The sequence below is a fragment of the Penicillium crustosum genome, assembly GCF_028827405.1.
Source record: "Penicillium crustosum strain IBT 35664 chromosome Unknown utg000001l_segment0_segment0, whole genome shotgun sequence".
In the NCBI taxonomy this organism is placed as follows: domain Eukaryota; kingdom Fungi; phylum Ascomycota; class Eurotiomycetes; order Eurotiales; family Aspergillaceae; genus Penicillium; species Penicillium crustosum.
Genome location: NW_026623122.1, coordinates 8,882,949 through 8,902,633, shown reverse-complemented (window position 1 = coordinate 8,902,633; position 19,685 = coordinate 8,882,949). Strand labels below are relative to the sequence as shown.

At 49.3% G+C, this 19,685-nt stretch overlaps 12 protein-coding genes across 12 annotated transcripts; 5 read left to right on the top strand and 7 right to left on the bottom strand.

The window, feature by feature from the left end:
- Positions 1–139: 139 nt before the first annotated feature.
- Positions 140–1,274, bottom strand: N7487_003306 (putative transcription initiation factor TFIID subunit 13; the record flags this gene model as incomplete). Its single annotated transcript, XM_056871053.1, has 2 exons — positions 140–636; positions 710–1,274. The coding sequence occupies 2 exons, from the start codon at positions 1,272–1,274 to the stop codon at positions 140–142; spliced, it is 1,062 nt and encodes a 353-aa protein (XP_056735837.1).
- Positions 1,275–1,400: 126 nt separating this feature from the next.
- On the top strand, positions 1,401–1,882 carry N7487_003305 (protein kish; the record flags this gene model as incomplete). Its single annotated transcript, XM_056871052.1, has 4 exons — positions 1,401–1,403; positions 1,534–1,643; positions 1,718–1,799; positions 1,859–1,882. 4 exons carry the CDS (start codon positions 1,401–1,403, stop codon positions 1,880–1,882), a joined length of 219 nt encoding a protein of 72 aa, XP_056735836.1.
- A 346-nt stretch (positions 1,883–2,228) lies between these two features.
- N7487_003304 (pentatricopeptide repeat protein) lies at positions 2,229–4,631 on the bottom strand (the record flags this gene model as incomplete). The annotated part of the gene is made up of 1 exon (XM_056871051.1): positions 2,229–4,631. One exon carries the CDS (start codon positions 4,629–4,631, stop codon positions 2,229–2,231), a length of 2,403 nt encoding a protein of 800 aa, XP_056735835.1.
- Positions 4,632–4,932: 301 nt separating this feature from the next.
- On the top strand, positions 4,933–5,535 carry N7487_003303 (CCDC12/cwf18 family protein; the record flags this gene model as incomplete). Its single annotated transcript, XM_056871050.1, has 1 exon — positions 4,933–5,535. One exon carries the CDS (start codon positions 4,933–4,935, stop codon positions 5,533–5,535), a length of 603 nt encoding a protein of 200 aa, XP_056735834.1.
- A 427-nt stretch (positions 5,536–5,962) lies between these two features.
- Positions 5,963–6,955, bottom strand: N7487_003302 (zinc finger CCHC-type containing 10; the record flags this gene model as incomplete). Its single annotated transcript, XM_056871049.1, has 3 exons — positions 5,963–6,605; positions 6,677–6,802; positions 6,861–6,955. 3 exons carry the CDS (start codon positions 6,953–6,955, stop codon positions 5,963–5,965), a joined length of 864 nt encoding a protein of 287 aa, XP_056735833.1.
- A 728-nt stretch (positions 6,956–7,683) lies between these two features.
- N7487_003301 (putative R3H domain protein) lies at positions 7,684–10,278 on the top strand (the record flags this gene model as incomplete). The annotated part of the gene is made up of 2 exons (XM_056871048.1): positions 7,684–7,774; positions 7,828–10,278. The coding sequence occupies exons 1-2, from the start codon at positions 7,724–7,726 to the stop codon at positions 10,276–10,278; spliced, it is 2,502 nt and encodes an 833-aa protein (XP_056735832.1). The 5' UTR covers positions 7,684–7,723.
- A 658-nt stretch (positions 10,279–10,936) lies between these two features.
- Positions 10,937–11,317, bottom strand: N7487_003300 (uncharacterized protein; the record flags this gene model as incomplete). The annotated part of the gene is made up of 1 exon (XM_056871047.1): positions 10,937–11,317. The coding sequence occupies one exon, from the start codon at positions 11,315–11,317 to the stop codon at positions 10,937–10,939; it is 381 nt and encodes a 126-aa protein (XP_056735831.1).
- Positions 11,318–13,121: 1,804 nt separating this feature from the next.
- N7487_003299 (uncharacterized protein) lies at positions 13,122–13,628 on the bottom strand (the record flags this gene model as incomplete). Its single annotated transcript, XM_056871046.1, has 1 exon — positions 13,122–13,628. The coding sequence occupies one exon, from the start codon at positions 13,626–13,628 to the stop codon at positions 13,122–13,124; it is 507 nt and encodes a 168-aa protein (XP_056735830.1).
- A 1,294-nt stretch (positions 13,629–14,922) lies between these two features.
- N7487_003298 (mitochondrial 54S ribosomal protein bL17m) lies at positions 14,923–15,744 on the bottom strand (the record flags this gene model as incomplete). The annotated part of the gene is made up of 2 exons (XM_056871045.1): positions 14,923–15,351; positions 15,529–15,744. 2 exons carry the CDS (start codon positions 15,742–15,744, stop codon positions 14,923–14,925), a joined length of 645 nt encoding a protein of 214 aa, XP_056735829.1.
- Positions 15,745–16,114: 370 nt separating this feature from the next.
- On the top strand, positions 16,115–16,555 carry N7487_003297 (MICOS complex subunit Mic12 family protein; the record flags this gene model as incomplete). The annotated part of the gene is made up of 2 exons (XM_056871044.1): positions 16,115–16,135; positions 16,199–16,555. 2 exons carry the CDS (start codon positions 16,115–16,117, stop codon positions 16,553–16,555), a joined length of 378 nt encoding a protein of 125 aa, XP_056735828.1.
- Positions 16,556–16,895: 340 nt separating this feature from the next.
- Positions 16,896–17,723, bottom strand: N7487_003296 (DUF5315 domain-containing protein; the record flags this gene model as incomplete). Its single annotated transcript, XM_056871043.1, has 1 exon — positions 16,896–17,723. One exon carries the CDS (start codon positions 17,721–17,723, stop codon positions 16,896–16,898), a length of 828 nt encoding a protein of 275 aa, XP_056735827.1.
- A 471-nt stretch (positions 17,724–18,194) lies between these two features.
- On the top strand, positions 18,195–18,763 carry rps23 (40S ribosomal protein uS12; the record flags this gene model as incomplete). Its single annotated transcript, XM_056871042.1, has 2 exons — positions 18,195–18,453; positions 18,585–18,763. The coding sequence occupies 2 exons, from the start codon at positions 18,195–18,197 to the stop codon at positions 18,761–18,763; spliced, it is 438 nt and encodes a 145-aa protein (XP_056735826.1).
- Positions 18,764–19,685: the final 922 nt, after the last annotated feature.

The following is a 19,685-nucleotide window of genomic DNA, read 5'->3' as shown; positions in this document are numbered from 1 at the left end:
CGGCTATTTCATGGTGATTCAAAAGTAATTGTACATTGTTTGGAAAAAGAAACACAGTTTGGGTATTAAGTCATGGTCGTCGTGACCCACAAGACACCTGGGCCGGCGTAGGTGGGGCTATTAAGGGTGCTGTGCGTATTCAGCCAATCGTCTTGCGCTTCTTAGAAACCGACTCCTCAGTGGCATCAGATCCACGGCGGGTCGAAGCACCTCTCTTGCCCTTGCCCTTGCTCTTCTTGGTGACAGTAGCAGCAGCAGCAGCTTCAGCGGCCACAGGATCCTCACCAGCAGCAGCCGCCGCTGCCGCAGCGGCTGCACCCTTCTTTCCAGCTTCCTTGGCAACCTGGTCATCATTCTGGTCGAATGCCTTGCGGGCTTCCTTCAATTCACGTTCCATGCGTAACAGCTCCTGGACACGGCCGAGCTTGTTCGGGTCCCGACGTAGTGCGAAGCGGAAGTCCTCGACTTTGATCTTTTGACGGCGGGCGTGGTGCGCGACTTGTGCGGCGCCATGGCTGACTTCAAGTACGAAGTCGGTGACAATCTCGTCCAGCACACGGACGGTCTCGGGAAGTGGTTCGTTTGGGAAGCTTGGGTGTGGGCTGGGGTCGCCATAAGCGAGAAGGAGCAGACGGACTGTGAAGATGGTTAGTATTAAGCTTGATTGGTAGCTTCCATTGATGGATGCGTGTGGGCTGCAGGTACTTACGTTCATTCTGGAAGTTCATTTGGCCCTTGTGTCGGGCCATACGTGCACGTGGTTCAGCCATGGCGGGTTTGGTTGCGGTACCTTTCTTGCCCTTTTCGGTGGAGGTAGGTGTCGTGTCAGTTGGGTTGGGAGTCCACTGAGGTTCGTATCCGGCTCGGATTAACGCTGTGTCTTGCTCATTGAAATACCAATTTGGCGAGAGCTTGGAGACAAGGTTTTTGGAGCTAGGCTGGCGCAACGGATTACCAGTCGGGTTGGATGAGGTAGACTTAGAAGTTGATTCCGGGGTTTGCAAGTGATGGGTTGAAGTTGCCGAGACGGAGTTTGAAGTTGGAGTTGCTGTGTTCGGAGTTTGCAGGTGACAGTCTGGAGTGGGTGAGACGGGGTCTGGAGTCCGGAAGCGAGCGTTTGGAGCTGAATTTGAGGTGTCTGGGGTATGCAAGCCAGTGTATATATCTGGCAAGATGCGCTGCGGAGTTGGCGTAGAAGGTAGCGGAGATGGGCTCTGGCTCGGCAGTGAAAACGATACCCGCTTGGGCGCTTGGCTCGTGCGTTTGGCGGACATGATGGGCAGAATATGCTAGACTGGGGTTGGTTAGCAACCTTGGCACATGCAAGCTATCTGGCAACTTACTGTCGCAATTCTGTTTCTTTGCCCAAGTGACGGGCGAAGATTTCACAGCCGCACAAAATGGTGAGTTAATGCACATAACAGGATTAATAGGAGTGGCTGCTCTGTGGTGTGGGGAACATGCAACTCTGTGTTTGCGTCGGAACCACAATGACTGTATGGTCGCAATGTGCTAACTGTCACACTCACCTAGTCTGCTCTTTTCAACTTCCAGTCGTTGCTTCTCGTGATTCTCCTGATAATCTGCACGAGCAGCTATGCTCACTCGATAATGCCGGGGATCATGGACCGGAACCAGAATGGGTAGGTTCTCACTTGAGGGTTCGGATCCGGGGGTGGAGAAAGATGGCGGGGAGACTGACGGTTGTTTGATGTAGAATCTTTGGGATCTTCTGGAAGTGTGCTCGGGTCGGAGAGCGACTTAGCCCGTACGTCAGCATATGCTGTGTCGTGATGGCAGTAAGTTCCCTCTTCCACGAGTCCAGATGTATGAAGAGAGATACTGACGTTGCATGCAGGTCTCGATCTTCTTCGGTGGTTAAGCTTGCTTAAATCTCAATGGGTGATTGAAGGAAAGTTTCCATGGGGTATCAATGGGGATCAATAAGTTGTGCGGTTGTGCAGTAGTCTCCGACTTCGTGACAATCAAACCTCAAGTAACCTTGGAGTGAGGACTATGAGATTACTATTTCCACTCCATGTGACAGTCTCCAGATGCAATGAGACATTCAAACGAACAAATTCATGATGATGCAATGTATAGTACATGATATTCAAATTTACAAAAAAAAGTTCAAAGCCACTTCTAGAACACCTATGCGTCCAAAATGCTCCCAGGTTGCTTTGCCCACAAAAAGGCAACAATAAAAGACAAAAGGGTATCCTATCTTACATCTTAGGCTTCAACTTTAACTCCAACTTCTCCAAGCCATTGTCAATGAGCTCGTCGTGCTCCATCTGGTCACTGTGCACATCAGATGCGGGCTCGAGAGTGAGAAGCTTACGGGTTCCATCCGAGTCAAGGCCCTCATCCATCTCCTCGATCGCTACCCAGAGGCGTTCTGGGTCACGGAGATAACGTAGACTCTTCATCGTGTAATGGTCAATGGTAAAGCCTTCTTTTTCCATCTTCGTGATTGCACTAGCAGTCTCAGGGATGTCCTGTGCATTCGCGAATCCGTTGATGATGGTGTTCCAAGTCACCTGGTTGTACTCCACGTCGTGCTTGGCCATCATATCCTTGACTTTCTCGGCTGCGTCGGGTTGACGGCTGTAATTAAAGGCACTGAGGAGGATAGTCCAAGTGCGAGGCGTGGGCATAATGTGCTTGAGAGGCTTGCCAGTAGTAGTCTCTTTCGGCATGGCAGATGCGTCAAGCATGTCTTCGACGAGACGTATGCTTGATCGCAGTCCACGGCTGCTCTTGCGGAAAGCAATAAGGAACTCATTATAGACATGGTCGGTTTCGACCAGAGGAGCAATGGATGGGTGACCCTGCTGCACAAGCTCACGGAATCTGTCATACATGTGATGTACTTGTGATATGCGGTTCCTGCAACGGAAGAAGGTTGCGATCATGAGGAACAAGGATACGGGAGAAGGTGGAGTTTTGACTTCAAGTCCTTGAGTTGGCGGCGGTGTATATTGGGGAGGGAGTAGAAGGAGTTCTTTGAGGGGTGTGATGTCGTGGATTTTGTTGTACATGTCGAGCATAGAGTAAAATACTCCTGAGGGATCGCTCTCGGGGTCAATATGCTTGGCGGTAAAAGTGAAATGGGCGTGGAAGATTTTGCTGAAAATGTATGGGTTGTTTCGTAGTTCCTCTTGCATCTCGACTTCCCGCACCAACTCGTCCACACGGCCCCGGTCGCCTCGAGATACTGCATCAGTGAGGAGAGTCAAGTATGTATAGGAATCAAATTCGTGGTGGTGATTCTTCATGAACTGAAGCATGTCCGACCCCAATTGAGGATCACCGGTTTTGTAAGCATTGGCAAGCACGAGATTCATCATGTCTCGATCTGGCTGAACGCCCATTTTGAGAAGCCGTGGGAGGATCCGGAAATTGCGTCCTCCGGCGTTATCCTCAACAGTGTCCAGGGTCAGGAGCTTGCAACAGTGCCGCAGGACTCCTTCAGAGTCCATGGAAAATTGAGGATCATTGATTTTTGGAATGAGTTCGAGGGCTCTAAGGGCATATTCCACGTCCTTCAGCTCTGTGAATCGGTACATGTAGCAAAGTGCTGTTTGCGCTTGCATCGTAATGCCTCGCTCGTTCATTAAACGGAAACTCTCGTAGACACCCAAGAAGCCTGCTCGGCGAATATAGAACCGTATACCCCTTTGTGGCGGGGAGATAATTGGCCAGTCCTTCGGATCGAGGGAAGTTTCAACAACCGATTCGAATGTGTGAGCACCCTTCGTCCAATCCCGGAGCTCTTCATAATGAAATCTTTCCAAGTAGACCAAGCAATCGACAACCATAGTAAAGTCCGGTTTATCTCGAGGCTCGGTTGTGACGAGTAAAAATTCCAAGGCCATTGCCGGATTATTTTGCAACAGCCATATGGCCAGGCGTTGCCAGGCCCTGGCCCTGTTAGGGCGGTTCATTACCAGCCATGTCTCTCGAAACTTGCCTTGGCAGTCATCAAGAAGCAAGGCCAGCAGTTGCTCGCCATCTTCTCCCAGCTTTGGCAATGCAGATTTGTTCAAGACCTCATGGCCATGTGTCTTAGCCGTGTGAACTGCTCCATATGCCTGCTTCCACTGACGGAGTCCCAACTCACGCGTATAAAGCGAATTCATTCGCATTGCAAGCGCCAGGTATAACCCTCGATCGGTCAAATGTCTACCGTTGTGTAAGATTTCGCGGTTGACTCTCTCAGCCGCCATGGCCACAAGCTTGGGATCAGCTTGTCGCACATAGGCAACCTTCTTCATTTTATCATTCGTTATAATCGGTGTCTGCGATGACCTTCGTGGTTGGGTGGAAGATTTTGATCGTCCATGGCCCATGCCATACCGATTTGTTGCGACCTGATCTGATTGTTCACTTGTCGGCGGATATGACCTGTCGGTGGAATCGCGATTGTTTTGATATGATATGGGGTCAGGGGCATCATGCGTCATGCCAGGTTCTAAGATCGCTAGAGCATTATATGTGGAGAAGCGCGCTCTATGACTGACATTCGCCGTCCCCGACTCCCGATACCATCGGCCTGGGCTCCGACATTGTGGTGAGAGCAACCCGTTGAGACGGGACCGAACGAGTTGGTGCGGACACGATGACATTCAGGATCTTGTGTCCACAAACATTTGGGTGGGAAAGACCAAGACGAAGAAAATAGGTCAAATATCGCGCGTGGAGAAAGTAGTCAAAGTCCGATGACAGAAAGTTGAATTCCCCCATTCCGCCCGATTTTGCCGTGGCTAGTGTGTGGCGCACCACATCTACTTTTATCGCTCTATCATCTTCAACTTGCAAGCCGCGGAGGAGCTTGGGATTTTCTTCCGGTAACTTCAGTCACTTCATTTACTAGTACTCAAACCAATCTATTCTCTCCATCATCAGGCCGACTATCACTCGAAAAAAATGTCGTCAACCCATGCCAATCTTGATGCGGCATCCACCGACCGCAAAGCCCGCCTCGCCAAGCTCGCGGCTCTGAAGCGCAAGCAACCCGAGCCAGAGGCAAACGAGCCCAGTGCAGAAGACGAGGAGCTGCCCGACGCCGATGCCACGCCAGATGTGACCACAAAGTACCTGTCTGGCCGCAACTATGACGCCGAGACCCGCGGACCTAAACTGGGCTTCGAGCAAGGCCCCCAAGAGGGCCAGGTGACGGTGGAAGCACAGGCGGCTGAGATTGCCAGGGCCATAGAAGAACAAACCAAGAAGGACGCAGGTGCCGACGAGGCCGTTGATCTACTCAAACTGCAACCTAAGAAACCCAACTGGGACCTGAAGCGCGATCTGGACGAAAAGCTCAAGATTCTCGACGTACGAACGGACAATGCGATTGCCCGCCTCTTACGACAGCGGGTAGAGGAGGCGCAGCGTGCTGCAAAGACAGGTGGCGCTAATTCTGACGGAGACGAGGAGGGAGAGGAAGTGGGCATGAAAGGTCAGACGCTCGTTGGGGGCATCCATATGCGCGAACGAGAGGAAGAGAAGAGCGACGAAGAAATGATTTGAACGTGATACCCTTTGTTACAGGAATGCGAGCTTTGTCTAGGTCTTCTGCCTCCACCTGTAATTGTCTATACTCTCTCCATTTACTTTTTCCCTTTTTTTTTTTTTGTTATCTTGGTTGAGGCGTCAATTGGACGCCATGGGCATATTGCGCACAAAAATGAGGCGTTGGGAGGTTTACAACTCAAGATTCTCAATGAACATGTCTATCTTAGTGTCGTTTAGAATTCATTATTCGAATGTTTTTGTTTGTTTTTTGGGAGGGGGAGGTTCCGCTGTCGAGTGACAGTTATTTTCAAACTCCGCGACGGAGATGCTAATGATACACTTGGTCATATACTGATGGAACATGAATCGGCGCCGTGTCCCCCATGAATATTTTGCGCCGTAAAAAAACCCCAATGTTGCAGAGCACTTTTTTCAATTCAATTTACCGTCCGTTATTCATGGCTTGAGTCAAAGCAAGGCGCTTACTGAAAGGACTCAAGCTTCGTTCCCGTGGAGGTTGGTTCTTCTGAGTTATGGGTTCAGGCCTAGATGGTCCAGGTTGAGACTGGCGTGGTGGGCTTGCTCGATCACGGTATGAACGGTCCCGGGGAACGTCTTGAGTCGTAGCACGTGATTCTTTCACTCGATCCTTATCCGCACTCTTGCTTCGGCGATCTCTCCGCTCGCGATGTCTTCCTGATCCACGGTGACGGCCTCGTTCTTCAGGGCTAGATTCTCGTCTCCGTCGCCGGGTGTTTCGGTCATCGGTCCGCTCCCTAGAGGGTGAGCGGTTCTTTGGTCCCGAGTGGACTGATCCCGAAGAACCCTCTGTAGAATCACTGTAACGTCTCTTTCGGGACTTTGCAGGAGGTGCTGATGAATCATCTCGACGGCCCCTGTCGGCTGTGCCGTGTTTGTTACGGCGGGGAGATGAGGAATATGATCGATTCGTGGATATCGTCTCCACAGAGAGGGACCTAGCCCGCTTCGGAGAATGAGCATTGCGATCTGTCATATCGTCAAGGTCTCTCTTCCGGCCACGCTCTTCCTCCCGAGAAGCAAGTAGTTCATCCGCTACGCCCTCTCTTTATTCAAGTCAGCAAATATTCTTCAAAAAGGAAATGTGCGGAAATGGGAGGTATTCATGCGAACTTACTTCCGTAGCAACTCATTTGGATTCTCACTTGAAAGCTTGGGCATCAATTCAGGGTTCAGTAGCTGCTGAGTCCGTGAAGGTCGTGGGATGTATGGGCGCTCTTGTGCGGATGCCTTGCAATCAAAACTGTAGTGTCGTGAATCAGAGTTAGTCAAACGTCCGAAGTGAAAGCGAAAGAGGGTACATATCTCGTCCGAGGCATTTTTGGCACAGTGTGGTCGCAGTGGCCCTATTGGAGTTGGAGCCTCCGAGCTTCGGGGCGTTTCGATATCGGTTCATTGGAGCTCGTGATGTGGTGAGTTCATGTAAAATCCTGGGTTGGCGGGTACTTTGAGACCAGAATAGGGGTATCGGCACACCCACGATGAGAAACAAAGGCAATATCCGACGTGAAGCTGATCGGCGCAAGTTAGCGACTGTTAACCTTTGAAGCCTAAGGGAAATTGTAGGCGCGCGCCAAGGGCGGTCGGGCGCGGCATAATACCCACGAATCTTCAGGCAATCAAGAAATCAGAATTCGGATTCCCAACGTTCCTTCTTGATATCGGAGTTCATTGTCAACGTTCACGTCATCCATCTCGGACGGATGATCTAGAGTTGATCGGCTCTTCAAATAACTACCGGATCTGGAATCCCCTCAAAACTCAGTAAGAGATCCTCATCTCCCTGACTATGAGCCAGCTTTGATATCATGTAAGGCCCCATTCCCGGATCTGCTTAAATTTCCTGCTTCATTGAAGTGGATATTTCTCCCCATCGACCCTGTGGATCTCCTTATTCTATAACTTGCATGGTTCTAATGCGCATTTTCCACAGCTTTCTCCATGGCGATTGCCCTGCCCCAGAGATATGTCTTTCGTTTTGGGCTTGTGTGAAACGAAATTACGCAGCGACATTACTTCCAACCAAACAAGTTTCGACCTTCTTGACATTTGTGAATCCGAAGCGTGCTGAGTGCAGCCGCTGCTTGACTTGATCTCGGATTTTTTTTTTTCCTTTTTGTGAAATTTAACCAGTCTCAGTGACCATCCCGCGCGGGGTGTTATCATGGCATCAAAAAGTCCCCCAGGTGGAGACGGCCCTCTCTCCTTTGCAAAGGTAAGCCAAGGGTTTGCTCCACTACCTCGTGGCCCATCGCTAATTCTGACAAGATTGCTGCTATGCCCGCGCCCCTCAACCCACATTCTTCCTCGACATCCGATGAAAACGAAATATCTCAGCCAGCAGAACAATCACCTCGATCAGAAGCAAATGGCTCCGGTGCAGCTTTGCCCAGCCAGCATAATCTCGATAAAACGCCAGAGGCTAGTTCCATTGATCTAGCTGTTGATGATCTAGGGAAAGGTGTGCAGGATATTGCCCTCACCTTGAAGAAACACAGTGATGGCTCAGGCTCTTTCATTGGTGGCCAAAACAATGGCTTGCTGAAGCGGGAGAACTCATTTGAAGATGATCGCACTCACCTTTCTACTTCATCCACCAAAATGACCAACTTCGATTCCAAGAGTCTTGCCTCGGTGACGACATTTGCAATGGATGAAAAGGATTCTGTACGTCCCGATGACAGTGCTAGTGTCCAAGCCATTGATGAAGAGGAGTCGCTTTCTGGGCTTGCTTCTGGGGCTCCGAACTCAGTGGCAGGTTCCGAAGCTGGCAGTCGCGCGTTTCGGGATCAGTACCGAGATGGCATTCCTACACGCCCACGCGGGATTTTGCCAGTGCCTCCTCTCTTTAACGGCACCCAGCCGGTAAATGGTGCAATTCCTCCGGATTCGGTCGCGAATAATTTTGTGATTCCAGCCAACTCCGATGGCATTGAAGATGGTCAGATCTTACACGGGTTTCCCTTAGAGCCGGATGAAAAACTCCTAGAGGCAATGAAATCACCGAAAGATCGGCTCCTGATCCTGCAACTGGAGGAAAAGATTCGGTACTTTATCAAGGACTGCAATGAGCAATCCCTGGAGTTGCCCCCCTCGAACGCATTTGGGCGACTTCTTGCACACAAGCTGGGGGATTACTATCACTTGACACATTTTGTCGACAATAATGTGACATCGGTCAGGCTTCATCGCACACCATTCTGCCGACTACCTACTCCTTTGTCTACTGTGCATGCTGCTTGTAATAGCACTCCACCTCCAGCTGTTCCGGCAATGAAAATCATGCGCCGAAACGATGGAGGGCAATTTGAAGGGAGTGTTGGAGGTTCGTCAAACCCTTCAAAGGCCAACTCGGAAGATGGGGATAGTGGACCAGATGGAGAACGCCACGGATCTTCGTCCGGCGCCACGCCTGCTAAAGATCGAATGGCTTTAACAAGGGAGGAACGGGAGGCAAAATACCATGAAGTACGTGAACGAATCTTCCGTGATTTCCCCGACAGTGCCAAATCGGATCCGGCCAGCGGTGACTCGAATCCCAACATGTCACGCTCCAGCTCGGCGAACGGCCGCAAGAAGAACCAGAGACAGCGAACTCCTCATGATGACAGCTTTGAGGTTCGCTCGCAGTTCAATGCCTACTACCCAGGGATGCAATACGGAAATGGCGCTTCTCAGTACAATGCTCCTGTAAATGACGCATACCCAAACCAAGTACCTTACTTGGTCGGACCTGGCGTGCCGCCACCCTCTGGCGGATACATGCCCTCTGGTCAGAATGGTGCCATGTATCCTGGGCAACTGAACATGAACATGAGTGGTGTCTCCCAGTATCCAGTGACAATGTCGCCCCAGATGGCCTCCAATAACTCATGGCAAGGAGGAAACATGCCGCAGCAATCGCCATATTCTGGGTATGCTTCGATAAATCAGCCGGGGATGATGAACCAGCCGTCCTCGAACGCATCTTCGCCGGCAATGAACAACTATGCCGTGCCCAATGTGACGCCGTACCAACAACCCCCCAATTGGAACTCGGCCCCTTTCCCTCAAAATTTCCAGCAGTCCCCGCACCAGCGAAATGGACCGCCTGTCCATTGGCCCAATTACCCTCAGCAGCCAATGGGTTCCAACATGCCGCCTAACATGAATTCAAACATGGGTTCCAATATGGGTCCTAACATGAGCTCCAATATGCCTTCTAATATGGGCGCCTACCCTTATGCTCAATACCCTGGACAACATATGAATCCTGCTCTCCAAAATTCTGCTGGGTCCCATGCAGCAATGCAAGCAGGATATGCCAGGTCGCACTTCAACCCTCAGACACGATCATTCATCCCCGGCAGTGCCCCTCCCGGGCGTCATCCGAACAAAGGCCAACACACAATGCAGTCGTATGGTAACATGCAATCTGGTGTCCAGCAACAATGGAACGGGTATCCGGAACCCGCCCCTAGCCGGACTATGGACTCAACCCCGGCTATGATTCCCAACCGAGTGCCCACCGGTCCGCGAGACTCTATCGCAAAATGGGGTACGCCAGCCCATCTTCCTCCTAAACCCCCGCCATCCGAAGTCCCCTCCGACTTTGATCTGAAAAACCGACCCGTCACGGCCTCGGCCCCCGCACCAACGTACAGCGGCAATGGAAATTCTGCTGTTAGCAATGGACCACTTGTGGTCTCCGGAGGCACAACTGTCTCCAAACCGAACTAAAGCTTTATAGCTTTGGTCGCATTTCTACTACTATTTGTGTTGTATCTGGTTGTGATGTAACCCTTGGACCTTTGGGAGTGGGAATAAACGAACCTTTGTCCCATAGTATATGGGATAGATTCATCTTTTTACCAGCAGCTATGTTCCAAGGCTTCCATCTGCAGCAGCAGTACAATGCATGGTGATCCTGGTTCTTGTGCATGTGCCCCGTCGCCCTTAACTAGTCATGAACCTGTCTAAGTTATCTCTTTTCTTGGCTACTCGTATGTCCTAGACTAAAAAAGCGATTACTTCAAATAAACACCTTTGTGAAAGATTCCAAAATCCAAGATTCTACGTGATGTTTAGTGTAACCACTATTTACTATTTGGTATATTATTCAACAACCACTGGGCATCTGATACGACATAAATCTACATTGTACGAAGCTAGATTAATCACTTACACAATTCATTTTCTACACACCTAAGCTTATAGTAATAGACAAAACCAAACGTAACGTCTCCATCATGACCGAAATCGCTCTAGCCAAGTTATAGTGGGTATCAAAACAACTACCGCTCGATCACCCTAGGCCTATTTGGTCAAAGCATCAAGTCCCCAATGCCGAGTTCAAACAGTCCAACCCCGCCAAGGTGTCACAAAAAAGCACATCACCTCAATGCTTCGTGGCAATTAGCGTGGGCACAATAATAACAATCAAAATAACCACAATACCAACACCACCGCAGATGTACCATTTCCGATGAGATCTCAGCTTGCGCTGCACAGGAGAACTAAGCTCGGGACCTCCGTTCCCACTTTCATCTGCTTCTACTTGATTGTGATTGACAGCTTCCTTATTCGAATCCTCGACCCGTCTATCGACTTCGAGTGTGCAATCCCGGTCGCTGGTCTCTAGCGTACAATCTTGGCCATTGACCTGCAATGTGCAGTCGCCATTGCCGCGCTCGATTGGGGTTGGTCGCGCGACTGTGACTTGTTTGTAGGTGTCAGTTGTCGGTGGTGGGAATTGCTGTGTATTTTCCTCAGTGGTCATTTTGGCGGTACGCTAATCTCAGGGGCTGGGCTTTTCGGATTGCTTTGTGTTTTGCTCTAATAGGTTCAATAACTAGTTAGTCAAAGATTCACTATTGCCTGGTGGAGTGGTGGATTGATATTGCATACTTTTAACCATTTGAGGGGTTTGAGTTAGTTGGAAGTATTTTCGTTTGTATTCTCGTCTCATTCAGTTGGGGCTATCGTGTTTATTTGAGGGTGGCTTTGGGGCTCGTATGTAGATCTTTGGCCCCCAAGTTGGCGTGGTATCAGGACTTAGCGGCTGTCGGGTTATGTCTTACCATATTGAAATGATAACTGCTGTTTGAGGTTGGAATGGATATGCTTCTTATTTTTTACTGAATATTGCAGGTATTACTTTCTTTAGGAAAAAAAACTATCTATAGTTTCCGGCTCTACCTAAGTCACCGCAGCGTTCGAAATTGGGTATATGGGTACCTGAGATAGCCTTCGCTGATTCCTCCGTCTCTCCTTTCCTTTTCCACATTTCTTCCCATAGTAAATGAAGCATAGCTTTCTCTTTTGATATCATCTCGACTAAGGATTCCCTAAAAATCTGCAATAAAAAATCCGCCTCCTCATTCCAGACATAGTGTACTGATTGCAGTGATTGGGGCCAGAGGGGATATTGGCTTCACACGTGTTGCTGAAGCCAGATGCAGTATGTCAGAGAATAAAACTTCTATGCTTGCACATATTGTGCAAGGGTGCATGGATGATATAATCGTAGTGCAGCAAAAGTCTTGCAAGGACTATATAGTTATACTAGGAGTAACTAACTAGTAGGGTTTGTTGGCATCATGTGACCTACAGACTATAGCCTTCTAATTGGTCAGTGGGGAAGAATTAAAGAGCATAAAGAGATGAAACTAATTTTGATACATTCTGTAAAGCTGCTGAGTGTATCCAACATTCAATCATCAACAGCCTTCACCAGTTTGGGCCCCCAACTCGTGTCGGCCAACGGCGAAGCATAACTACTCCTATGCTAGAAGCCTGGTGATCGCCTGCTTGAAACGCCTGGTCAAGATTGCAACAGGCTTATGGGACCAGTTTCATGTCCACATACAACCCGGGATTTTGCCAAGCGGGCTCTTGGTTTGGTGGGGTGGTCGTCGAAGGTACCTACCTCGATACACCCGACTCTTAGTCAGTAATCTCGTGGGTAGTTCTTGGGAATGTCTCTTCGTAACCATCCGAAATCCTTGGACCTCTGGACACTCCTTCTACAGCAATATTGGAAATCAGCATCAATTCGTTATTGAACCCCAGTTGGGCATGAGCTAGTTCGAATAAAGTACGATTGTAGATCCCTCTTTATAATCTACCATGCCTAAAGAATTCTCAATTTTGGGAGTAACATGGCCTTTATCAGTCTATTGTAAGGGCGTGTAATCGCGCTTTCTCGAAATGCTTCCATGACTGAGTATCCATTTTGGCCGTTTCTCCTGTTGGTGGACCTCTTCGGTCTTAACTTCATATCTAGTCTATTATCGCCTTTTTCGTCGCAGCTTTCCCCTTTCTCGCTAATTCCATCCTTTATAATGTGTCGTACTCATGGAAAGCAGTGGTATCGAGGATATTGACGTGAGAAGTTGGGACCTCGTTATTCTCGCTTCTACGGATTAGAAGGTACCAATTCAGGGGACAAGCATACCCAATATGGCGTTAACCTCTCAATTTGCATATGTCTCTGATCAAACTATAAACTTTCAGACGAAGAAACAGCCTTTGGACCCTCAATCTATACATCCAAGTCCCCTCGGAATTGACCCCCAATTGTCTCATGGGATATACGGGTTCGTAGGTGGCTTATACTGTGGCCTAGACTGACGAGTTCCAAATATCACAGAGGGCACAATGATAACAACAAGAAGAACAACAGCCCCAAGAGCCGAACCAACGATAATCCACTCCCGCCGACGGGATTTATGCCGCATGACCGTCCCTGTCACAGACTGTGACTCCGGATCTTCTTTCCTCTCTGCTGGAGGCTGTTTTCCAATCCCGTCTGCCTGGTTTTCATCTGCAGGTCCAACCCCAGCCTCAGCCTGCTTGTCTCTGTGTTTGTCGTTGGCATATTGATTGAGTTCCAGGTTGCAGTCTCGGTCGCTGAACTCCAGTGTGCAGTCGCGGTCACTGACTTGCAGAGTGCAATCGTCCTTCACGCTGTGTTCGATGGTTGGACTCTGTGGGTATGACAATGAGACTTCTTTGTATCTGTCGGCGCGTGGAGGGGTTGGAGCATTTTGCCGGAGCGGGTTGTGTGTTTCGAGCGAAATTTTCTCCATCTTGAGGAGTTTTTCTGGCTATGCGCTTTTCTGTTCTGGTGGGAGGTTAGCAAATGTTGAACCCTGGAGAGCGTGGTTGCATATGATATCGGGTGTTTCATACTGCATACAAGAAGGTTGCGGTGTAGTAAAAATAGGTGTCAAATTCTAGACAGAAGAGAATTAAGCACCCTATCTTGTTTGACCAAAGCACGAGTCCTGCTGAGCACTGGGGTATTATAAAGAGGGAAACTGAGGCTTTGAGTATCTCCCGGGACTTAGCTAGATGAATAAATGACCCCTTGGGCAAACCTGCTTGGCCAAACCTGCTTGGCCTATAATGGCATGCGCTTGGATCATATGCCAGAAAGTTCAACTATTGATAATTGTGCATTGAATTTTATCGTCCCTTGATTGCAATTGCCGTGTGCGGGTGGCACTAGTCTGTTACGTCGAGGCTGCAGCTGATATATCAGATCTCGTCAACCGTCCCAGGAAATGGGCGTTCAGAGGCTGCAGAGAACTTTGATCGCTTTCTGGAAGGAGTAGATAACTAATGGCTTCATATTATGGCAATTTCGAGTCCAATTGCTGGCAATAAGTTTGAACTTTGGTTGAGGAGGTTGCTGAGTCTTGAATATATAGTTCTACGATCTCACACTAGCATTGGTAACGTAACAACCAAATCACGCAAAATCTCTCTCATATTGATATCGATGCAATGAAGGCACTTATTGTTTGCGGTGAATCTTTTATTTGATCTACATTGCAGCTCATGGCGTTTTCGTGAAGGTTGTTTAAATTCATATATTGAGGCCTGGATTGTCAGGCATCCAAATCCAAGATGCCGTCTGAAGGTTGGTCTACTATGGATAATATTCATCGACGACGTACTTGATCATGATATCTTGTCTACCAGGGTGTGATTGGTCTTTAGATATATACATACGCCCGAGAAAAAACGGGCCATTACGGCGTGCAGCATAACTCGACACACACATTTACCAAAAGCTAACAAATCAAGAAGTGCGAATAAAGAGGTATCAAAATCTTTTATACAGAGGCTATGTCACATGCGCGAGTGCAAACGAAGACGGAGATGCCATAATAAACAGGAAGAAGACAGAACTCCTGGTAAGAAAAACAAGTAAAGAACAACGGAGCCAACCCGGGAGACCAAGCGAGATGGTGCCAACATCAAGCACACCCATCAAAGCCTAGGATAAAACATCTCCTAGACAGGTCCCAGAGATCACCCCAAGCCGAGGATTCTGGAACAGAATCCCCCATAGAAGAGAGCCAGCACTCCCCACATCTACTCCCTCGATTCAACCTGAGCCTCCTTCTTAGCGAGCTTATCATTCTGCTTCTTGGCAAGACTGAGCTTAGAAATTGCCTGCTCCAGAACCTCAACACCGTCCTTCCGGAACTGAGTAACCTTCTTCACATTCAACCTTGTGAGCGAGTGCACGAGATCCCGACCCTGCTCGCGCTCGCGCGCCACTGTACGCGCCGTCATGGCGAAACGCATGTCCTTTGGCCCATCGACCAGCTCGAGGATGGCAGTGGGAGCCTTGACCTGGGGTTTAGGCTCTCGGATGGCGTTCTTGTCGCCCTTCTTGGCGGAGAAGTACTCGTTCTTTTCACGGGGTTCTACGCGTAGGACTCGTGTGTAGCCGCCTGGTCGGTCTGCGTAGCGCTCGCGGAGGGGACCAAAGAGTTTGGGGAGCATCTCATGTGGTGTCTAGGGGATGTTAGTGGTGTCATCGGGTTGTTGATTTTTTTGTCTTTCTGGGGAATGATGGGATGAGAATTGCAGTAATTCATCACGGATATGGTGAACGGATAGTTTCTCGTGACTAGACTGATTCCCGTCCTGATTGGAATTGGGGTGGGCTTGTTCTCCGGGAGTTCAACATACGTAGAAAATCTCCAATGCCCGTCGTCGACTCGCTTCGGTGTTCTTCTTTCCCAAGGTAATCAACTTCTCGGCCAGACGCTGAGCCTCTTTGGCCTTGGGCCATGTCGTGGTAATTGACTCATGCTTAATGAGGGAGGTGACCAAGTTTCGGAGCAGGGCTTGTCGATGCGCGGAGTCGCGGCTCAAGTGGCGGTATCTGCTTCCGCCGCCGGCCATGGTGACTGTTATTAAACGAGGGCAAAAGAGGGAGAAAGAAGGATAGTTATTAAAAGTAGAGTGGGAATCGCGAGATCAATGGCCAAACTAAGGTGTTCCTGCAATTGAAGGTGAAGGAGACAGGATGTTCGGCCCAGAAGAATTGTCCCGGCCAATCGGAGGGCTTCCACCGCCTGTCCGACTTCAGTTTTCCGCGTTCACTCTGCTTGTTCAAGGACATTCAGCTTTTGGAATACATTTCAGCTGAGCTTTTTGCTTGTCGAGAAAAGAAAGTCTCTATAATCACGAAACACTTGTGCCATTCGCCGCCTTTTCTGTCCAGCCACACGAATAAATAATCAATCCGGCGACTCCAAACACCACAATAAATATGGGCTTCTTCACCGGCTTCGTACGATTTGCTCTCAAATCTATCCCAGAAAACAAGCACTAACTTCAATTCTCACTCGAATAGGTCGGAGGTTTTGTCTTCACCTCATCCGTTCTTTATATTACCGTCCAAGTCCACCGCTCAACACGCATATCACAGCGCAAAGCCATTCACGCGCAAGTCGAGCAAATAGATTGGTTGACTTCCTCTGCCGGTGCCTATGACAGGCGTTTCCTACCAGAAGACCTTTCAAGGCAGCGGCGCGAAGAATTGGAGGCGCAGAATCAACCCGAGCCGACAATGAAAGAAATACTCAAGCACCAGTGGAATAAGGAAGTGGAGGTCTTGACAAGAAAGGCCCATGAGACGAGATGGGAGGACGTGAGAGATACAGCTGCGGAAGCCTGGAAGGCTGCTGCACGTGTGGTGAAACGGGAATAAAGCATCATCTCTGGGACTATAGCAAAGGCTTTGGCTCGAAGGAATCCTTGGATGCATTATCATGACTGTTTGTTTAGGTGTGGTTTTGAGCACCGGAGTTTGGATACCCTTGATTTATGTCATAATTTACATGTATTAGTAGTATTATTTCCCCCAAAGAATATTGTAAATGCGTCCAGCGCATTCCTATATGGGGTAGAGATGACAATGCAGTGCGGCAAGACTCGGTGATGACTCGACAACCCTGGGACGTCTGCACTGGCCCGCTGGGAAAGTAACAAGATGAAAGAAATGCAGCAGAAGCGGGGCTGCAGCTGAATCAACTGGAAAGGTCGGAAGCTCAACTCGTATGAGTTGATGACGGCGCAGTTGTTGTGACACTCTCCGAATCACTCCAAATATCCTTGCTTTCCCGCTCGACGGTGCGCATAGCCTGAGCCACCTCTTCCAGTTTCGCAACGACATCCAAAACGCCCTGATTGACCCGATCAAAGTACCGGTCATTAGCCTCGCGGCGCTTTCGCGCAAGATGGATGTCTTTCTCAGTCTCGTTGTCCAACGTGCGGTGCGAGACCGAACCGCGGCCTGCGCTAGTTTCCGTCGCTGTATCATGCTGGGGATTTAACTCTTCAACGCCCCGTCTCGCCGAGCTGGCTTTTCCACTTGCTACATCGGCACCGCTGTGGCCGGGATCCACAACTTCGTCGTCTGCCTCACTGCGCGCCCAGGCTTGAGCGAGCTTCAACTGTTTCATACGTAGATCTTCCAATGCTTCGGAGTGCTTTGCGCCGAAGACATTCTCGCTCGTCACAGCGCTGAGTTCCACTTCTGACAGGGCACTTTGCATCTCCTGCCATATGGCATCGGATCCGTCTACGTCATTTTTGGAAAGGCGGCGTGATACAAATGGCGATAACAAGCTCGACTTCTCAGCATTATCTCCCTCGGTTCCACGAGGTGACCGGTTCCGATGCAGGGGTGGAGGTTGGCCGCCGGAGGCAGTTGCTAACGTTGAGGCTGCAGGTGGTACGGGTAAGGAAATATTAGAGGCATTGTGTGATGGTGGGCCCTGAAAAAGGGCTGGGGGAGGTAGGCGCTGGGGATTTGGATTCGTGGGTTTTCTTGATAAGTCCATCTTCAACAAATTATTCGAGAAAACAACAGACATGGGAGTATGTATTCGAATGGGGTTGATGATAAAGCTGATAACCTTATCGTTATCGGAATGATGACATAATCTGAGGTGGGGGCTACGGCTGTCCCGTGACTCGCTTAGGGCTAAGCGCACAAAGTCACCTGAGGTGCATCCAAAGCGTGTGGTAAGGGAAATCCGGAACACTTCGACTTTTCGACATTCGACCCTCAGCCCCTTTGGCCGACAACACCCCTCCCAGTCGGTACGTATTCGATATCCTGCTGTTTCCCGTGCATTGTTTGTGGTTTTCCGGAAATATTCTATTCGTGGCACTGCGAGATCCTTCGTCAACGATCGCATCCATCACGCACAAAAAATCGACCCTCTCCAAACATCGAACACGCATCGAAAATACCCACAATCAGCACAACCACCGTTGCACTCGACACGAGGCTAACAATTTTTTTCTCGTTCAGTTGACCGTCGAACACATAATCCGCCAACATGGGTAAAGGACAACCCCGTGGTTTGAACGCCGCCCGCAAGCTCCAGGCGCACCGCAAGGATCAGCGCTGGGCTGATGACCACTTCAAGAAGCGTCTTCTCGGAACCGCCTACAAGTCCTCCCCCTTCGGAGGTGCTTCCCACGCCAAGGGTATCGTTCTCGAGAAGGTCGGTGTTGAGGCCAAGCAGCCCAACTCCGCTATCCGCAAGTGTGTCAAGGTTCAGCTCATCAAGAACGGCAAGAAGGTCGCTGCTTTCGGTGGGTAACCCCCTTCCTTAATACTATTGATATGAATGTGTTGGAAAAGTCTATACGAGTTGGAATCACGACAAGATGGAAACCGCCAACACAACTACCACAAACATGTGCTAACTAGCATGTTCTTACAGTCCCCAATGACGGTTGCTTGAACTTCATCGATGAGAACGACGAGGTCCTGCTCGCCGGTTTCGGTCGCAAGGGTAAGGCCAAGGGTGATATTCCCGGTGTCCGTTTCAAGGTCGTCAAGGTCTCCGGTGTCGGTCTCGCCGCTCTCTGGAAGGAGAAGAAGGAGAAGCCCCGCTCTTAAACAACTCGACGCGTTCTGTTCGAAATCAAAAATGCAGCGACCGGGAGCCTTGGAGTGTGGGAACGGTGCCGGACGGAAAGCCCGCCTCATCAGCGCCTTGATTTCATGAGATATTTTCTTTTTGGGGAGTCCCCCGGCGGGCTTTCGTCCGGAATGTGGTGGATCCGCTTATTTGCGAATTAAACACGATTGATACAACCTCCAAAAAGATTATGGCGCCATGACTTTCTTATCTCTTTCCCGGGTTTCTGACCTTACCGTATACTGCCACTTGGTTCCTTGATCCTTGCTAGAGTTGTCTGGTCCGGACGCAAAGTAAAGCGTAGGGTTTGATGTTGGTGTGGACATGGCATTCATGGACATAATATGATCTAAATATTCAAGTTGTCTGAGTACACGATTCGGTCTCCTATGTTGATGTGGAGTTGTCCATGTCTGGAGTTTTTATCTGTATAAACATCCATGGATATCTATCCCATGCTCTAGGCCTTCAGGTCTGTTTCCCCGTTATCAAACATCATCCACCGGTAAACATGTGCAGTTGTCTAGTAATTGCAATGGCCACTATATATATGTATACCGATTTTTTATAGTACCCGTGGATATATATCTGGGGTTTCCTTGGTACTAAACTTGAATAAACCATGATGTTGGCCCTACTCCTTGTACGGATCAGCGTTTATACTGAAAGAGGGCACCAGCAGGTCGATATATGAAGGTCTATTTATTGTCTTGTTGGTCTCGGAACAATAAGGATTGAGCAGCTTCTAAGGCCGAGAAAACAGTCAGAGGAAATATAGCAAAAGAATTTCATTAGTTGCACGATTTCAGTTTGATTTTATACATGCATCCAAAGATATATATCGACGTTACCTGAGCATGTAACGATTCTACCTCTATCCTCAATAACAGGATAAGCATA